The sequence below is a fragment of the Caenorhabditis elegans genome, chromosome X (genome assembly GCF_000002985.6).
Source record: "Caenorhabditis elegans chromosome X".
Classification (NCBI taxonomy): Eukaryota; Metazoa; Nematoda; class Chromadorea; order Rhabditida; family Rhabditidae; genus Caenorhabditis; species Caenorhabditis elegans.
The window spans coordinates 16,901,299-16,920,352 of NC_003284.9; the positions used below are offsets into that span (position 1 = coordinate 16,901,299).

General features: G+C 35.6%; 2 protein-coding genes, 1 long non-coding RNA gene and 2 pseudogenes across 5 annotated transcripts; 1 reads left to right on the plus strand and 4 right to left on the minus strand.

Annotated features, from left to right (window-relative positions):
* Positions 1–1,094: 1,094 nt before the first annotated feature.
* On the minus strand, positions 1,095–2,421 carry F39F10.4 (Transposase). The gene is made up of 3 exons (NM_001392915.1): positions 2,292–2,421; positions 1,377–1,852; positions 1,095–1,335 (listed from the first exon to the last, which is right to left on the minus strand). Exons 2-3 carry the CDS (start codon positions 1,442–1,444, stop codon positions 1,128–1,130), a joined length of 276 nt encoding a protein of 91 aa, NP_001379748.1. The 5' UTR covers positions 1,445–1,852; positions 2,292–2,421; the 3' UTR covers positions 1,095–1,127.
* Positions 2,422–4,285: 1,864 nt separating this feature from the next.
* On the minus strand, positions 4,286–4,712 carry linc-106. Its single transcript, NR_102255.1, has 3 exons — positions 4,620–4,712; positions 4,506–4,566; positions 4,286–4,449 (listed from the first exon to the last, which is right to left on the minus strand). It is a non-coding gene; the product is annotated as a long non-coding RNA linc-106 (long non-coding RNA).
* Positions 4,713–11,673: 6,961 nt separating this feature from the next.
* Positions 11,674–12,471, minus strand: F39F10.5 (TransThyretin-Related family domain; the record flags this gene model as incomplete). The annotated part of the gene is made up of 5 exons (NM_001373617.1): positions 11,674–11,719; positions 11,779–11,867; positions 11,919–12,008; positions 12,163–12,261; positions 12,304–12,471. The coding sequence occupies 5 exons, from the start codon at positions 12,469–12,471 to the stop codon at positions 11,674–11,676; spliced, it is 492 nt and encodes a 163-aa protein (NP_001359907.1).
* Positions 12,472–12,607: 136 nt separating this feature from the next.
* Positions 12,608–15,502, plus strand: C30E1.6 (annotated as a pseudogene). Its single transcript has 13 exons — positions 12,608–12,699; positions 12,759–12,809; positions 12,860–12,950; positions 12,997–13,086; positions 13,181–13,256; positions 13,308–13,376; positions 13,426–13,491; positions 13,546–13,750; positions 13,797–14,146; positions 14,529–14,663; positions 14,710–14,811; positions 14,859–15,016; positions 15,094–15,502. Coding segments are annotated over exons 1-13 (1,894 nt in total).
* Positions 15,503–15,879: 377 nt separating this feature from the next.
* C30E1.8 lies at positions 15,880–18,021 on the minus strand (annotated as a pseudogene). The gene is made up of 6 exons: positions 17,885–18,021; positions 17,287–17,441; positions 16,896–17,038; positions 16,715–16,848; positions 16,153–16,342; positions 15,880–16,088 (listed from the first exon to the last, which is right to left on the minus strand). Coding segments are annotated over exons 1-6 (968 nt in total).
* Between the last annotated feature and the right edge of the window lie 1,033 nt (positions 18,022–19,054).

A 19,054-nucleotide genomic window follows, 5' to 3' on the forward strand; every position in this document is an offset into this window, starting at 1 on the left:
TGCAATACAAAATTCTCATCTTATGAAAATCGACTCAGTATAATGGAGCTCCACTCCACCAGACACAATAGAATTAAGGCTCAATTGAAACTACTGTATAGACTGTTATCAGGTACCTCTCATTTTTCTAACCTTAGACAATTTGTTACTTTCTCTAGTTCTAATAGGCACCCAATGATTTTAGTTAGGAAGGACAAATGCTCCACGCATTTCTTTGCTCTTATCATCCCAGTCTGGAACAATTTATTCAAAAATGTTACGGTTTTTATGTCCCCATATCAGTTCTGTGAATTTATTGATCTCAACATCCCCCGGTTATAACTACACTTTTACCTCCATTCTCGTCTTTCTCCCCGTTTCACCTGTTCCCTATTATCTTTTTTTTTTTTTTTTGTAACTTTTACTCGAGTTGAACTCTTTTAGGGTTCGTCTCGTTTTATTTGTTTATTTCTCTTCTTTTAGTTAAATAAACTCAAATTCAATTCAAACCAAGCCACTCTCGATGTGACGAAATCATCGAGTTTGTTGAAGTGGTTATCTGTTGATCCCTTTCGCCACCAAGAGGCTTAGTACAGAAAGAGTAGAGAGAGGGGAACGGGCAACAATAGTCTATAGACCTTAAAAGCATACTGTCATAGGTTCATCTATGATGCCTATGATGTCTGGCGTCTCTTGTCTCTCAAGCCCACATGGCTGTGGAAACGCAGTCATGTGAGTGAGAGAAGGCGAGAGTAATGCGGCTGTGTGTCTCACGAGTTTACATTCAGTTCCATCATATGCGTTGGCGGAGAGTGGTCACCACCTGAAGACCTCTCTCCGTCTTCCTCAATAAACCATTATAATGAAAACCAATGTTTTCTATTATGTTGAAAGCAAGATCGAGGCATAGATATTCGCCTTTTACAATACCGATTTGGCGCCCAGTGACGGGTGCCGAAGGATATCGCAAAGAGATGAGAAAATTTCAACTCGCACGCAGGTGACCTTGTTCTTTGCATACTCCCGTATCGCAATTTCACAAACCCTTATTTCTATGTCGCCCCACCAAATGATTTGTTGAAGAAATAATGCATTTTTTGTTAAACGAAGATTTGGCGAAATTTAAAAATTTATTTCTAGATCGTTTCTTATTTTCTCAAAACATCATTAGAACCGCACAAATTATCCAAATTAACTCGGAAATCGATATAATTTTTTGGCACCAATGGTTTACTGTTCTCGGCTTCATTAACTATATATTGCCGAGGCATTTCCGCGGAGGAGTTGAAGCCACTGTATGTTTGAAAATTCTTCACGCATACTCCTGTTTGATCTGCCATTTTGACATGAATTTCTCTGAATTTATAAATTAGCAAAGTAACAGTTTGGAAACTCACTTAAGTACATTCTTTGTTTTCTTAACTTGATTGCGTTCATAAGAAAACTTGAAAGCTCTCCAGATCATATCTGTCCCCGGGATTGTGACATAATGACGTGAGTCTTTTATTTTGTCGAATATGATTTTTTTCGTATCCAAGGTATAGATTCAAATCGAACTCCCTTACATAACAAAGGAAGTCTCCTATTTCATCGTAATGATCGATATTTCTAGTGACAAAATAAATCAATTGAATTTTTGTATTCTTCACAGCTCTCATATACGCAAAAACTGCTTGAATTCCAATTGCAATTGATGTTTTTCTCCACACATCGTATCCCAAAATAGGAAACGCAACACTCCCTAGATTTGACTTGTCACAATGCAGAAGACATGACATATAAGAAGCACGAAGAGCTTCTTCTCTCTTGGAGCTGGCCAAAAACGACCGCTCTTGCAATTCTTGCAATTCTTACTTGCAATTCGGTCTCATACCTGTATTGAAATAGAAAAATTTCGGTACTTATGGGTTTCGTTCCCCCAAACATGTTTAAATTTTCTAAATTTCAATTAAATACCTTTTAAACTAAAAACGTGAACAAGAGTACGAAACAAAGCATTCCGTTCTACAAATAAAACCAATCATTTCTCCAAATCGTTCGAAAAGTTCACGTTCTCGTGGTTTTGTGGTTTCTAAAATTTCATTTACCACTTTTCAAATTAAAAACCTGAACAAAAGTACCAAAGAAAGCATTCCATACTACAAATCATTCCAAAAAGTTCACGTGTTTGTGGTTAACTGAAATTTAGAAAAAATAAACCATTTTGAGGGGAATGAAACCTATAAGTACCAAAATTTTGAAAAATTTCCAGATTTTTTTACTGAAGGATAAATGACGACACAAACTTTTCAATAGTTTTTTCTCGAGCTTACCACAAAAACAAATCCTTTATTCTGGAGTATTGTTATTTATCATTAAAAACAAAGAATGTGAGAAAAGAAGAAACAATCTAGTGAATATAGGAGGGCAACCACCAGTCGCCCAGAATATTGCATAGAGTGACTGTAAAACCGCCGACAGATCCATAATCCACCCCTTCCCTTCCCAGAAGAAAGCTACGCTCATTTTCAGACAATGCACATTGTGCTATGTCGATGTGCCATTGCCTGAAAATGGGCGGAGCTTTCACCTGGGAAAGGAAGGGGTAGACTATGGGTCTGTTGGTGGTGTGCAGGGCTGGGACCAAAAAAAAATTTGGACCAAAAAACAACAAAACAAAAAATTGAAGTTTTTGAAAAACCAAAAAAACCAAAAAACAAAAACAAAAAAAAACCAAAAAATTTTTGATGCTTAAGTTGATTTTAAATGGGGTTATTTAAGTAATGTTGCAAAATGTATTAAAAAACATTTATGACGTCACAACTGTGTTAAAATACATGTTTTAATGTGTTTTAATACAGAATAGTTTCGAGTCGAGACTAGGCACGGCAAACATTTCTTTTTTTGGATTTTTCGTCAAAATACCAAAAAAATCAAAAAACAAAAAACAAGAAAAAAACCAATAAATTCCCACCCCTGGTGGTGTGGTGTGAGTGAGGGATTGAGGGATTGAGGGATCTCATCTCTCTCATGTCTCACCTCTGCGACGGTTTCCTTGTGTCCTTGGCACATGTGTGAGCGGGAAGGCAGGCGCAATTGTTTTCCAGTTAATTCAGTAAAAACCTGGAGGACGGGCAAATTTTATTTAATTAATATTCTGGGCGACTGGTGGTTGCCCTCCTATATTCGTTCGATTTCTCTTTGTGCAATTTCACCCAACTTCCCATCATGGTGATTCGAACCCACCAATCGACGGTGATCGAGCTGCAAGAAGTTCAGAATGCTCTTCGAGGTCTACCTATTCTTTCATGGTAACGAACCTTTCATCAAGGAGGCCTGGCCTTTTATGAAGACATCCAGCTGGTTGAATACCCTCCTCCTGTCCGTGCCGGACGAAAGCCTCACAAACAACTCGTCTTCCTTCGAATTGATGCAGCTATGGGCGACTTAAACATCGGTATAAAGGAAACATTCTCATGTTGGGGCTGCTATGAGTTGCGCGTCCGACAGGTGAAGTATGCAGCCATCGACTCTCTTGTGTGTTCTCCATACACTTATGAGAGAGGAGTTTTAATTTTTTTATTTAACACTCATTTTATAAATTTTTTCAGGGTGTTCTTCGCATGCGTTTACCGGCATACCAACCGCTCCAGCATTTCGCTCAACAGCACGCACATAACACAACCGCTATCTACATCTACAACTCCTGAATATTCATTTATTTTTTTTTGAAGTTTTCAAATAATTTTTCCCAAATAAATTTTTTACGCGCTCAACATTTGACGAAAATTTGTGAAAAAAGAAATCAATAAGGGATAGAAAGTCATTGGAGAAAATGTGTCTCTCAAAGATGGCTATCCGAAATGCTGTTATCGCTATTCTCCACGCTCACCAGGGGAGCATCGCATCTTTCGGTACCCCAGCAACAACAGTTGAGAATGTTGCCGTCAACCGTGCTGTTTCGCTGCTGGAGCCAGAGCTCAATTAAGAAGACTTGTTTGATTTGATGATTTCCGTCAATTGCTGAGAATTGTGCAAAGAGGACGCGACTCCAACGCCTACGATATCAGGAATCTAGAGGATATTTCTCTGTGGAAACGTTGGCGGGAACCCAAATTTCTTCGGAACAAACTTTTGCGGGAGCTCGTGTACTAGAGGCGTCATGTACTTTCTCTACTGGTGTCTCACAGGTTTGTCACACTCCATTTAACATTCTCAAGATTTTTGAAAATAAGGGTGACACGTCGTGATTAGGATAACTTTTAAAAATATATATTTGAGTGCAACACCACTTTTTATGAAAATAATTTACCACTATTATAAGATGTCTAATCAAATTTTATTGAGGAACTTTTTTAAAACAAAGCCTAGGAAATAAGAATTGTGAACGTCAACAATTAAACATAATACATCGAGCGTTTCAACTATTCTTGGTTTTTGACCCATCGGTTGACTGACTTATTTTCTTCTTTTGAAAGCATCGCACACATTCTGAAATCAGTTTTTTGATACATTTTCGTTTTTCGGCATGTTATTCATCCGCTTACCTAATGGTTGAATCTGACATGTAATAGTAGCAGTCTTGCAAGATGATGTTTGAATTTTGAGCTGAAAAACGAAATTGAAAGAATTTAATGCAATAAACACGAAAAATGGCTTACTTTAATTGTGAACTGTCTGCTATACTGACTCCAATTGCTTTAAACAAACATTTGCTGATGATGTCGGTAAACGTTTTCTTCATGTTTTTGAAGCTCTTCCAGGTTGTAATTATACCAGATGAAATTATTTCGTAGAGAAACAGCATCTACCCGTAGCGCACTGAAAATACCGGAGACTTTTTTTTTGAATTAGTTAGGTGGTCTTTTTGAAATATTGCTTCTATGTATATTTAGCCAAAACTAACACTATAAATACTAGTAAAATCATTCATGTGTTGGCGGTTGAGGTACATAAATATTTTGACTACAGCTACATCAGAAGTTCCGCACCTTCCCTCTCAAAAATGTAACCCGAGTTTCGCTACATATTCCTTCTAAATAAGATCCTACTAAAGTTGTAAACTCACTAAAAATCCTGACGTCGGGATGGTAGTTTGGCAGCATTCGTCGATGAAAAGATGCGAAAAGTAGAAGAAAAAGTAGGAAAAAGTTTGAAAAAAATCAATTATAACCTCAACACAAGAAGTTCAGAAAGGGGGAAGAAAGTTGGGAAAAAGCAGGGACCTCAACACAAGAAGGCATGGACGGGTGAAGGGACTATCACACAAACAGTCAAGAAAGGTTGGTGGAGGGGGGGGGGGGGGGGATGACATCATAAAAATGGGGACCTCAACACAAGAAACCTGATTTGGGAAATGCTTACAATGTTTCCCTGTGAGGAGTTGACCCACATGCAATTGTTTCGTGGGAATCGAGATTCACTGGCTTTTTAGAATTAGAAATTAAGCAAGACCAAAATTCAATCAAGTGTTACCAGTTTTCCATCAAGACGTTCTTTGTTGGTCAACTTCCCAGAGGGCTCCCTAATAAACTACAAGTTGGAACTATAGTTGATCTATGAGACTACTGGAACTATTGTTAATAAATAGAAGACGTGTTTCGGGCAATGATAGGCAACGACGGTGATGTTACCTGAAATTAAATACAATCATTTGTATTAATTTTTGTAAAATCAAAATTTGAATTAAATTACAACTTGTTTGGCTTCAATATACATAATTTAGTGCAAAAGTAGGTAATTCATATTTTCGCATTATGATTTGGACCAAAGGTTTTTTTACTGGACCAGTTACTTTTATTATTCAATCGCAAAAAAACCGACTGTTTTTTTCTCTAATTTTGTAAAGTCAAATAAAATTTTTTTAAAAATTGAAATGAAAGTAATTAGTTGCATTTTTCTCAAGCAACTTACTTTTGCTTGAAACTTCTAATACATATTTTTGCAAATACTGGTTTGAGGTAGAAGTAGCAATATGGAAAAACCTTTGATGATTAATTGGAACCTGAAACTGACAATTTTCAGACAAAAGGTGCAAAAAAGTTGGTAAAAGATATGAATAGAAAATAACAAGATAAACATTGGTGAATTTAACCTATATAATTTTAAAAAAATTCAAAAAAGCTTGAATAATAAAAAACTTCATTTAAAATCTTTAGAATAGTACGAGTTCTCGTATAATTTTTAAGGAAAAAATATTGTATAGAAGTGGCAACTAATAGTCGGATTTTTAAATTTCAACCCAAATCTGACAAAGTTACTAGAGGCTTGTGTAAATTCATATACAGTTTTTGTATCCCTAAATCTTACCAAAACAGAAATAGTAACACCTTCTCAATTCATATTGGTAAAGTATTTAAATAATCGAAAAACTACTACAAAACTTTCCTAATCATTAATGAAGATGTAATTTTTCTTTATAAGCCGAAATAATTTAATAATTTTAAATTCGGTTCGAGAACCTTTTCTTCACTACTCTAGTAGTCAAAATATGAAGACTTAACCATCTAAAAGTATGATTAAAAGGAAATAATAAAAATAGAGAAAAATCAACAAAAAATAGATAGGCAATGGGTGTCTGAAACCCATAAAGGATATTTAAAATTAATAAAAACTCTGTTCAAAAAATAATACAGCTTTATGAAAGAAACAAATAACAAAGACCATAAGTAATTGTTGGTACAAACGAAAGTGTTAAGAGAGTAAATATCAGAAATGCCAGGAGTGCATTGTAGATAAAAATATTCTGGAGTGAAATAAACCATGTCATGCTCTTGGCGGAAATTTCAATTTAGGCGCTGTTCAATATCGGCGACGAATCTGGAAAAGATAATTTTTCGCTAGAGCCTATATTTTGGTAATCGTTAATTTCATAAACAAACTTCCAACAACGAAAATATGCGTCATTAATTTTTCTAAATTTATAGTTAAGCATTTTTCAATATTTCTCAAATGAACGAAGATATGGGTTATCAAAATATGGTTACATTGAAAAGGTACTTGTCATTTCGCACCAGTTCTTTGCTCAATTTTAGTCAAAAAATTGCAAAACTGGTGCAAAACTTGGGCAACTACTTCGGGCCGTTATCAAATCAAAAAGAGGGAGATTTGAGAACTGTTAATGCTATGTTTTTAAAATTGTTTAATGAAGATATTATTAGATTTCTAGGAAAAAATCTTTCGATTTGTAGTTTTTACACCGTCCCGAATGCGGTGCTATATTTATTCCTCACCCTGTACTGCACCTTGAACACTTTCCGATAATTAGTATTGCACTCCCTAATAGTCTTACTTAAGCGTCTACTTTTTTTTGGTGCGAACCTGCGACACCAATTTCAAATGTTTAATAACATTTTTTTGCCAATTTTTGACACAATTTCTATGAGAGAGTTATTGAATTTTTTTTTATTGTAATTACAATCCAATTTTTGAAATTTCCAAATAAACTTGGAATTCTTTCGAGTAAAAACTATTAAGACCCAGTTCAGAAAACTTTTCTGAAAATTAGTCCCTATTTTTAGTCCCCATTTTTACTCCCTATTAGTCTCGCACTTCTAGTATTGCAAGCGGTAAAACCTTTGAAAAAACAGTATTGCCGCCATACTAATAGAAGAAATACAGTATATCAGTTTGATTTCAAGTGATAAAAAACGCATTTGGCTGCGCATTTAGTTCAACTCACTTCAACCTTGTTTTCCATGTTTATCCATTGAAAATTCCATTTAGAGCTGCCGCAATTGCCATTTGAATCTCCATCATGTTGCTCCGGTGTGATGCTAGTAGAAGTTTCCAAATTGAAACTCCCAGAGCATTTGGCAGAACGGTCTGAATATTAAACTTGTTGAAGTTTCAATGAAAAATCACTCACTTTTTAGCACATTTTCTTCTTGCGAAAGTACCCCATGTGCAGAGCTTAGAGATTTTTGAGAGTCGAAAATGGAGCCAATTAAAGTTGAGCAGATTAAAAAATTTTAACTCGAAAGAATCAAGTTTGACCATCCTCCAGATAGTCTGAAATAAAAAAGATTTGAGAAAAATATAATGGTAGGAGAAATAAAAAATACTAAAAAAGCTATATTAAAATGCAGGAGAAAAAATGTGTGAATAGAATGAGACTACACGAGATATAGAAGCAAACTATGATTTGTAGGTTAACAAAACATTTCAAGAATATATTACAAATGGGAAATTGGTTGACGGAGCTAGAAAAGTGAAAGAAGCATAGACTAGTTGAAATTTAAATTTCAACTGATTTTTGATCACTAACACAATGCCTTAAAATCAATGTTTTGTGTGTCTTTATTCCTTTTAGGAACTTATCAGCCTACAAGAGTAACAGAAAACAATTCAAACCCTCTTAAGTGTTGTTCTCACAATAGTCAGATATCAAAGGAGCGACACAAAAAGTTGTGTCGCTCCTTTCTCCAATGTCTGCTTTTTCGCTTCCTCGCAACAACACGGCAACGCACGGGGGAGTTGTGCGCCGGTACGTACATGTGGCCCTCGCTTTGCGATTTTATTAATTGACGCAATGAGCAGAGACAGGAAGAACTGTATGTGAGAGGCACAGCGCCAACCTCCTCTTGTTGTCTGATTTGACGAGCCATGTGTATCTCGCCTTTGCTGCATGATTTTATTGATTGCCACAAGATGCAGAGAGAGGGGGACTGTGTTAAAGGTGCATGGTGAGGAGAGGTTGAGCATTCTTAGTTTACAATTACAAAGAGAGGAATTCCAGTATTTATCGATCTAAGCACAAGTAAGAAGAAAAGAAGAAAGAAACCTAGGAAAAACGGTGTAACAGTTTGCAGGAAAAAATATTTTCACTTCTATATCAGTTGTACACCAAAATGTTTCCAATGGATGAAATTCCAATAATCGGCTCTTAAAAAACCATTCTAATCCGGGGTGGGCGGAAAACTATTTTTCTGGTAAACCGGTAAACCGGCAAATTGCAGGAATTGGAAACTTCAGGAAAACCGGCAATTTGCCGATTTGCCGAATTTGCCGGGAAGAAGGCGATTGCCGAAGATTTTCGGTAAATTGTGGTTTCACACATTTAAAAAAAATGAATTTCAGAATTTCAATTTCAATCGGCAAAATTGTACGCATCCTATAAATTTTTCCTACATATATTTTGAATAGTGACCCAATTCTATGAAGAAATCTAGAAGAAACGGGAAAAAATTTCAAAAAGACACAGTTTTGGGTGTTTCTGTTGCAAATGCTGAGAATATGGATATTCGTCAGCTCGCAACTTATTCTTAAATGTAAAGAGTTATTGAACTACAAAGAAATGCAAGTATATTATATATTATTACCAGCCGTGGACCGCACCTACGGCGCGGCCCCCGACTTTTTTGAGAAAACACATTAGATATACGGTGTCTATCGCGGACCTCGATCGATGTCTGCTGCGCATTTAGCATAATGTTTCCCAAAATTTCGTTGCTCTGATCAGAGATCAAACTACATAGGGACAGAAGGACACGCGCTTTACATATATAGTAAATGATTACAAAATAACCGCTAGTCAAAGTTCAACTTCATCTATTCAACCCAACGACGACAACTCCGCAAAAGGACAACAACGTAAATCCCTATTTGAACTGCCGCCAATTGATCTCGCCACACCGACACTACGACACACGTGAAACGACTGCTACCGTAATCTTCTCCACCTGGGCGACACGAGCATTGGCTGCAAGGAGTGGACTTCTTCTCGTCCTACTTCTGCTCTCACCAAAATGCTGTCGGTCATCACTTTAATGTTGTTATGGAACGGTTATTAGTAATAAATATTTATATATTCTACCACTGGGAACCTATACCGATCCGAAACAGTTTCCGTCTTACATAAAATCCCTCTAAAATGTTCCGGAAAATTGCAATTTGCCCAAAATGGCAATTTGGCAAATTTGCAAATCAGCAAATTGCCAAAAATTGAAGCTTCCGGCAAACCAGCAATGTGCCGATTTGCCCATTTTTTCGACAAAAAAATTTGCCAAACGGCAATCGCCGCCCACCACTGATTCTAATACTATTTCAATTATTAGGTTTGGAAATCATTTTTCAGAAGATCAGAATACACTTTTATTTATTGGAAAAATGAAAAAATTTTGGGGCACAGCTAATACACCAATGCCATATTATGAAATGGCATTTCTAAATTTTTGTTGAGAAAGGAAAAAAGTGGGTCCCACACGCCCCGAGTCTCCTTTCTTTGCGTCTTGTATCCCACACTTTATGTCGATTATGTATATGCAAAAGAAAGCAAATGGAGAAAACTACGGTATACCTCGTGAACAGGAAAGAAGAAATGAGAGTGGAAATGAGGGGAAACAAACCAAATGTTAGAAAGGGGACCGAGGCGACGCACACATTTTTGGTGGGGTTTGAACTGATTTGATGTGAATTCTGATTGTTATTTATTTGTTATTACATTACTCAGGGATAGCTTTTTCTGTTAAGAACAATTGAAAAAAATTCTTCCAGGAATTGTTCTGAAAACCCCCTTTTGTAAGTTTTTTATCATTTTGAGCCGGAAGGAATTCGAATTTTGCATGAAAATCATCAAAAAATCTGAAACCTTCAGAATCGATTAGGCGAGCTGTATTACACCATGAAGTCAAAAGTCCTTTTTAACTTTAACACATATAATGTCTACTGCAAGAAACAAGGATGAATTGAGGACATGCTCAGCATGCAAAGATTTTTAAAAGAACTTGCTAATTTTTATTCTTTCACTGCAGCAATATTGAGTCATGCTACTGTATATTATTTTACCAATTTCAACCTTCAAAACCTTAAAATCTGTAAAATTTCTCTCGCTCGCAGTTTTATTTTAAAGGTGGACTAGCGTCTATCATTTTTTTGCCCTGAACGACAAAATACGATCCCATTATACCGAATATAACTGTTAAAAAAAAACTTTTCTTTTGTTTTTAAGAATTCGGAAAAAAAAATTTAATTCCAGTTAAAACTGTAATATCAGTCAAATTTCAAATGGTTGAATGGGGTTTCAAATCGTTAGATCAGTTTTTAAATTTTTTCCAGCGTGCAATTAAGTACCTTAAACAAATAATTTCTGCACTGAAGAGCCATTTCAAAATGTCAACAACTAGTCATAGATAACACTATTTTCGAACTGAGGAATGTTGCTCGACTATGCAGAATATTATCGAGAGTTTAACTTCTGACTCAAGACCAAAAAATATGTTATGTTTGCGTTTACGATGGAGTGTAGGTTTTTGAGTTTCATACATTTTTCGTGATTTATTTGGTAGGGCATTAGTCTATTATATCCCCAAAAATCAAAGTCAACAATGCTTTCTCATTGATTTCCTAAAAAAGAATTCATAAAACTAACGTAGTTTTACAAAATTCACCCTGAAAATTTACTGTCCTTGTTCTTCTAACATTATTGCATGTTTTTTGCTTATATTTAAGAAATTAAGTCCTCTGTGGAAAATAAAACCATCTACATATAATATGTTTTGTTTGCTTTTTTACGGCAAGTTCACATATTATGTTTAATTAGTATTTTGAATGTATATAATTTGGTCGTTGTATCATCTTTGGAAGCCGAAAATCGTGTTTCAGGCCCGTCAGGGCCAGTGGTGCCGTACAGAGCTACGGATGTGAAGGAAAATGGTGTGCGGTTATAGGAATAGTTGCTTAGGAAAGAAATGTATACCAATTGAATCAAATTTGGTTTCAGCGTGGTTCAGGAGGGGTTGCTGCCGTTTTTATAATCTCGGTTCTGTTAAAAAAAACTAATTAATTATCGTCAATATGATTTTTTTTGCAACTGTTACATACCCAATATTAAAATTCTCGACCGATTTTACAAGCAAACCAAACTTGCTTGGTAATATACTGCTAACTGATACGTGAACTGGCTGTCCACGCTGCAATAAGAAATACTTATTTTTTTAATCATTCAAATTTATAGTTCCTACCTGTTCAATAGATCGGTCGTTATCGCAAAGTGTGTCCGTAGCGAACCAGTACTCGTACTGTTTGTTTCTATGAGATTGAAGACGAGAGAGCTTTAAAAATTTCGATGTTTGTGTTGCAAAGTCGAAGTTTATAGTAGTAGCGTATCGTTTTTTATACAGTGAAATTTTTTTCATGGACATAGGGTTTTATCAAAAATGTTCATATTTATACAAATTTTGTTTGTTGTCTTCAAATGCAACTTACTGCAATATTATGCACAGTCTTTCCACGAACCACAGTCACAGCCAATATGTGTTTAAGTGAGGCGTTCTCGGACGCTACAGAAACTCTGATTGCTGGAGGCTGCAAATATACAAACATTATCTTGCTGATTATAATTTTTACCGGATTTTTTGTGTCTACAACAACTCGATAGATATCTGAGACCAGGTCGCCTTTGGTAGTAAGATTGGTATAGTGCCGGCCGAGTTCAAGGTCGTGGTAGTCGAAGTATTGACCACGGCAATACTCAACGGACACATAAAGAGCAATAGTTAAAATAGTTTTTATCATGAAGAGGCTTTCTGAAAACAGTAATAAAGAATGTTAAAAAATGGAATAGTTGCTTAGGAAAGAAATGTATACCAATTGAATCAAATTTTATTTCAACAATTTTTAAAATGATTAAAAAAATAAGTATTTCTTATTGCAGCGTGGACAGCCAGTTCACGTATCAGTTAGCAGTATATTACCAAGCAAGTTTGGTTTGCTTGTAAAATCGGTCGAGAATTTTAATATTGGGTATGTAACATTTGCAAAAAAAATCATATTGACGATAATTAATTAGTTTTTTTTAACAGAACCGAGATTATAAAAACGGCAGCAACCCCTCCTGAACCACGCTTCTTTTTGTGAGTTTCAACTCTTTAGCAAACTCAATTTTCCATCTATGAACTTTTAGGTACACATTCCCAGAAGACGTTGATGAAGTAAACGTGAAGGTACATTCGGAAAGTGTCATTTGTGCCAGAGTAATTGCTCGACGAGCAAATGTAACAAGCATACCTTCAAATAGAAGTTTAGATTTTATAAGTTTAGTGTCCATTGTTCGATGCATCGGGATTGTTCGAGGCGAGTGATACGTATTTTTATCAAACCTTTACCACATTTGCTGGACTTCTAATCAAGGTTAGTGTTAAACAATTTTGCACGTGGATAATATTTTCCTTGTTTACTGAACAGTACGAGTGGGTAAACAAAAAATACTTGCCATTACTTCCAGAAACAGAACATTGGTCGGCAATTTCATTTGGCAGTAACTATTGATCCAGACGACTCCATTTGTGGACCATCGGACAGTAATATATTTGCTCAACTATATAGATACCCATTATTTGTAATCATTCCAGGTCCGAATTCTCCTGATCAGAATCCGTCCAGAATCAAAAATGTAACAATTTCAATCAAACCAGCAGACGGTATTGACCTGCTTCGGTTTTAAAAATTCCAGTCAACTTTTAATTTCAGAGAACATTGTATATGTCTTTATTCCAACATTCGTGTATGTTGTAGTCTTCTTGTTTGTGATTATAGGTAGTTTTACATTTATTTTCAAATTACAAAAAGAGGAAATTAGTGTGGGTTTAGTTTTACAATGGCAATCATTGCGTAAGAGTAACAATGAACGAGGCGCTGTTTCGAACCCTGAAGCGCCCGAAGATGTGGAATTGTTAATTGAAGATGTTAATGAATTTGATAAATTTGTGACTCATAAGGAGTATCAAGAGGTAGAGGAAATACCAAGATTAGGAGAAGCTCCAACGAAAAAGAACGATGAATCCAAATATTTCAAGTTTGTTTTTAACCCAATTTTCTATCGGAAATCTAAAACATTTCAGCTTCTTATTTTTCCAAGTATTTGGCTCAATTTTACCTGCATTAACAACACTTTTCAATTTTAATCATAACCCAAGCAATTTGGATACTTGCTATTTCAACTACAAGTGTTCTTACAACTTTTTGACTTTCAAGTCGTGGAATTCAATGATGAGTGCAAGTTCTCTCGTCTTTATCGGACTTTTGAACTTTCTCGTTGGCTATTTGCCTTGCTGTAAGAAACCATCACCGGGACCCAATGGACTACAAGAGATCAATGCTCCGAAAAACGTTTTTCTCCTTGGATTGATAGTTTTGGGCATGTTATGGACAATTTCAAACAGCTGCCCAAGTGATGAAACACTTCATTTATGTGAGTTGGAATTTTTCTGGCAGTAATCACAATCTTTAAAAAAACTTATTATTTGCAGATATGCGCTCTTTTAAAGGAAAAAAGAAGATAACTTTTGTGTAGGGCTTCCATGTGGGCGCTCTCACGCCGCGATCCAAATCTTTAAAGCGATGCGCGGAACCCAAAAAGTGTCGGACGCGTAGCCAAGTTTGCACCAAATGTGTCATACCCTAGCGCACTATCTGGTGCAAACTTTGCTCCGCAACAGACACTTTTTGAAGTTCGCACTATAAAGATTTGAATCGCGGCCTGCGAGCGACGTTCGCGGCGGCCACATGTGAGCTTTACTCTTGTGATGCAAAATAATGCAACTTTTGTAAAAGGGAAATATTACTCTTGACAGACATCTACACAACAATGTGGGTTTCGTACTCTGCGTTCATGTGGATTTATTCAAAAAGGCATGGTTCGTCAATGGCATCAGTTTTACATTATTGCAGTCTCATCATTTTTCGGATTCATCTCTCTAGCTGAAAATGTGAACTTTCCCGCTTAACTAAAAAATTTCAATATAAGTTTTTCAGATGGCTCACAGGGATGGGTACCCGATAATATTTATAAAAACAATTGCCATGATCGCTATGATTTCCTCAGCAATGTTTTTCTGCTACCAGTATTACTATGAGGAAAAATGTTTAAAAATGAAAAATAAAACTATTGTTCAAAATTTCAGAGACCATTGGGAACCCAAGAAAACCAGTGGGATATGTGTCTACGGAAAAAGAAACAAGAGCATCAGCTTTTACCCGAAGAAAATATAGTTGTCAAATATAAACCTCTAAAGTCAAAACTAGTTCTCATATTTTTAGTAATGACTTTGTCATTCGTCATGTAAGTCAAAATATTTTATGTTTTTATCAACCGTTTATTTGAAAGGGGAGCTTTTGTCCTGTATCTAAATATTTCAGGCCAATACTTTCATTTACGATTCCTAATTTTTCAATCAGCTTCTCAATCTTTCTTTGGGCGAAATTGCAAGTTTTAATCTATTTCTTTTTCTATATTGTTCGAAAAGCAATAATTGAACACAAAACGTTCACTAAAAGTTTTATCGGCTCTTGCACACTTCTCATAATTGCGTTCGTCTTGTTGGAATTCGCGAGTCGCTTCTTGGAATTGTTTGAGCCAACTTATGATGTTATGCTGACACCTGCCAAGTTTCGTGAACTCAACTCGGATTGCATTGCTCCCGGCTTTGACTGGAACGATGTGCGACATTATTGTTGTGCAATTGACTACCTCATTTTTATTGCACTAATGACCATAATTGACTCAAACCTCGAAAATGTTCCCACAAATCAAATTCTCGTCTTTTAATTTTGAATGAATTATGAATCTTGTTTATATACTTTTGTCTGGAGTGCTGTTCGTTCGTAGTTGTTCTTATAGTGTATGAACAAGCAATAACTAGAGGACATTTCCTTGCGCTCACACTTGCGCTGTGTTCCGCTTCGCCCCGCATCATTAAATGGAGAAGAACCAACCTTATATGTTCCATCCTCTTTTGCGGACTCTGCAAAAACAGCTGCAGGATCAAACTGAAGTTATTGGTTCTTTAAAAAAGAATAAATAAACGTCAGAAATACAAACCAAACTTGAATTGCTGGAAAAAATGAATAAAAAATTATATTTCGAAAATTTGCGTGTCTATCATACAACCAAATTGTATTCCTATAAAAGACAATGTAAAAATATCACAACCAGAACATTAACAAAGTGACCGTAGATACAATTAACTTGACATTTACAGTGGATTTAGTTGTGGTTTGAATTGTGGATGTTGCTGTTGTCTGAATAACTACAGACTGAGTAGTCTGGGGCTGTTGCTGCGTTGTCGTTGTTTTTGTAGTTGTAGTTACGGTTGTTGTTGTTGGCTTCACAGTTGTTTCCTTCTTTGTTCCTCCTGAAAGTTTTTCATTTGGTTTTCTTTTTCAATTATTTCCAAAAATTCTAGAGAAAAATCTCACGATGAACAAAATATTGCACATAGTACTCTCCAGCTTTTCCGTTTGTTGACGAAATTTCAAAAGTCTGCGCAATATTTGGAATGCCCCAGGGTGTGAAGGAACCATTTGGAACCACTGATTGTTCATACTTCAAGGGGTTGTCATAGAAATTTACAGTGACCTCTCCTCCAGGAGGGAGATGCCCGACAACCTAAATTTTTATAACCCTTTTAAGTTGAAAAGTTTGATGCAAATATTTCAGAACTTTTTTGAACATCGCACCCATCTTTGATATACTCTAGAACAACAGAAACATTAAGACAGTTTTCAAACTTTTCAGATGTTTTCCTGAGCCTCTTGAATCCTATAAAACTGATATGAAACCATATAGAATGCTGAGTTTATCGGCACCTCAAAACCAAGGCTTTTAGAATTATGTTAAAGTTTTTTGGAAATTTAGTGATTATATCAGTTAAAACTCCGATTTTCACGCGTAGAAAGAGCTGAACAAAAGTTATTCATTTTTTACACATAAATCATGATTTCAGTCTTTTGTAGAAAGGACATCATATTTTTTGCTCACATTTGCACCAGAAGATCCGTTATATGAAGTGTCTCTTCTAATATTAATGGTTGTAGTGCTATCATCATCGCCGTGTAGTTTCATATAAAACCCAGTTGTAGTGAAGGATGATGTATTAAATCCATCGATATCGTCTTTAAAGGTAGTTTTTCGGTAGGTGAACTCTTTCAAATGCACTCACATTTTCCGGGTCCAATTACAAATTTGAGCAGACCAGTGATTTTTATATAGAATGCAGTCATACGCAATGAAAACTTATTCACAGAAGAAAAAAACAAATCGCCTTCGTTTGTATGCATTGGGTTCGATTTCGATAAGTTCCATCTTTTGAGAAAAATTTAACAGATGTCTTTTCGGTGAGTTTGTGTTTCAAATAAGATAACATAACACTTTAAGAGATTTTGGTAATCCTCCTTTAAATTTTATTAATTTCAGTTAATTTCCACGTCGTGGTAAGACGAAAGCATCATCTCAAAGCATTATCAAAAACATTATCGGCTTCAGAATTTCACGTTTGTCAAATTTGAAATTAATATCCTGAAACCACTTCTTGATGTTTAGTCCATACTTACTATTATTCCATTGGTGTGAACTAGTAATATACATGACTCCACTTAGATTTTTCAATTCATTATCGCCAAGTGTTGTATTAATATAAGCTTTTTCAAAAACTGCAAATGGAATGAGTTGACTTGGGCTTTGATACGTGAATGCCAAAGTAGAAAGTCTGAAAATACATTTTTTTTACTTTTGATAGGTCTTAAAAAATAATTGAAGTTAAAATAATTTCAGAATAAAGTTGTTTATTGAAAAAATACGGCATAATTATCATTATATTTATATAGGAATTCATGGGAATGGTTTGTTGAACATAACTTTTAAATTTTGTTTTAAAATTAAGAAACATTTTTCAAATTGGTTCGTGTATTTTTACATGCGAAAATGGTACAATGCGGCAAATTTTGGGTAGTATGAAAAAAATATATTTGCCGAATTCGCCGAGCTTGGCAAATTTCCAATTTTGCCACACACTCCCGGTACACAGTGCGAAAAAATAATTTCAACCCGGAACTCATTGCCACTTACGGGATCCCGTTTTCATATTCGTTACCGACGAATACACGTATCTGCTCAAGAAGCTCATAATCTTCCATCACAGCTGCCACATACCTGCTATACGGCGGTTCAGCATTCAGTTCATTGAGAACCCCAAGCCCCTTTAAGGAGCTTAAGCTTAACAACTGTTGTGCAAAGCAGCCGATGAATACAAAAGAAAGACCTATTACCAGTAAAGCAGTTGATATCATTTTAATGGAATACCTTCGAAAATTGAAATCGAGGTCGAAAATTCTGTAAGCCAAACCGATTTTTATACACAACTAGGCAAAATAAAAACGGAGCCAGTCTGACCAAACTAAAAAATTTTAAACAAAAGTGGTCGTTGGCACGCAAATCAGCTGATAAGACTTGAAAATCTTCAGTCTCATAATGCTCAGATAAATAATAAAATTCGCAAAATGACGATTACTCTCTCGTTCTCCCAATACATCAGTTCCTATTTTTTAGAACTCAGTTTTCTCCTGACAAATATTTATGACGTATTACACTTGAAACATATTTTATCAGCCCAAATTCTTATCAGTTACAGAGAATTTGTCTAGTTTGAGGGCATTAACAATGATTAAAAGATCACAGGGAAGCAATATAGAGTTATTGCAGTGTAGAGGTGAGTCATAATGTTATAGCTTCCCAAGAAATGTAGAAGACGTTTGATTCCGTAGATAAAATGAATCAGAAAAAAAAACCGAATTTTCTTTATTAGTGGTGTATACAGTGATTAAAGAAAAGGTTTCTAAAACATGTGTTTCAAACTGACCTACAGTACTCAACAGAAAGGTCGGTGAAGCTCTTAGTCATACCGTAACCCTAAAGAACAATTACAGTACTCCGTCATCATCCTTCTATCAATCTTACAATTAGTCCAAAACTCCGACACTAAAAACTCATCATCTTAATAGCTACGGTTATGGAACTCAAACTGTTCTTCTACAGTCTCACTACCGTACCACTATCGTATCCCTAAAACAATCCAACATCAAAATTACAATTGAATTACATTTAGCAGCTGTGGAAACTTTTTAGCCGAGACATCTTTCCGAATAAAGCGAGGTTTGATTTCTTTTAAAAAATTGTTTTTGTTTTTTTGTGAATTTAGGATGGTCTGTTTCCGATACAGGGGCGCGATGGAGACCAGCTGAATTTTTCCACTTCCCATTATATTTCATCAGGCCTGAGTTACCGTAGTCGGACTTGAACTCGTGACCTGCCGATTGCTGGTAG

What these genes read in the sequence shown, in the direction of transcription:
- F39F10.4 (NM_001392915.1), bottom strand. Translation starts at nt 1,444, where the DNA reads ATGATCTGGAGAGCTTTCAAGTTTTCTTATGAACGCAATCAAGTTAAG. An exon ending in AAAACAAAGAATGTACTTAA is followed by an intron (nt 1,336 to 1,376) that starts GTGAGTTTCCAA and finishes TTATAAATTCAG; the next exon opens with AGAAATTCATGTCAAAATGG.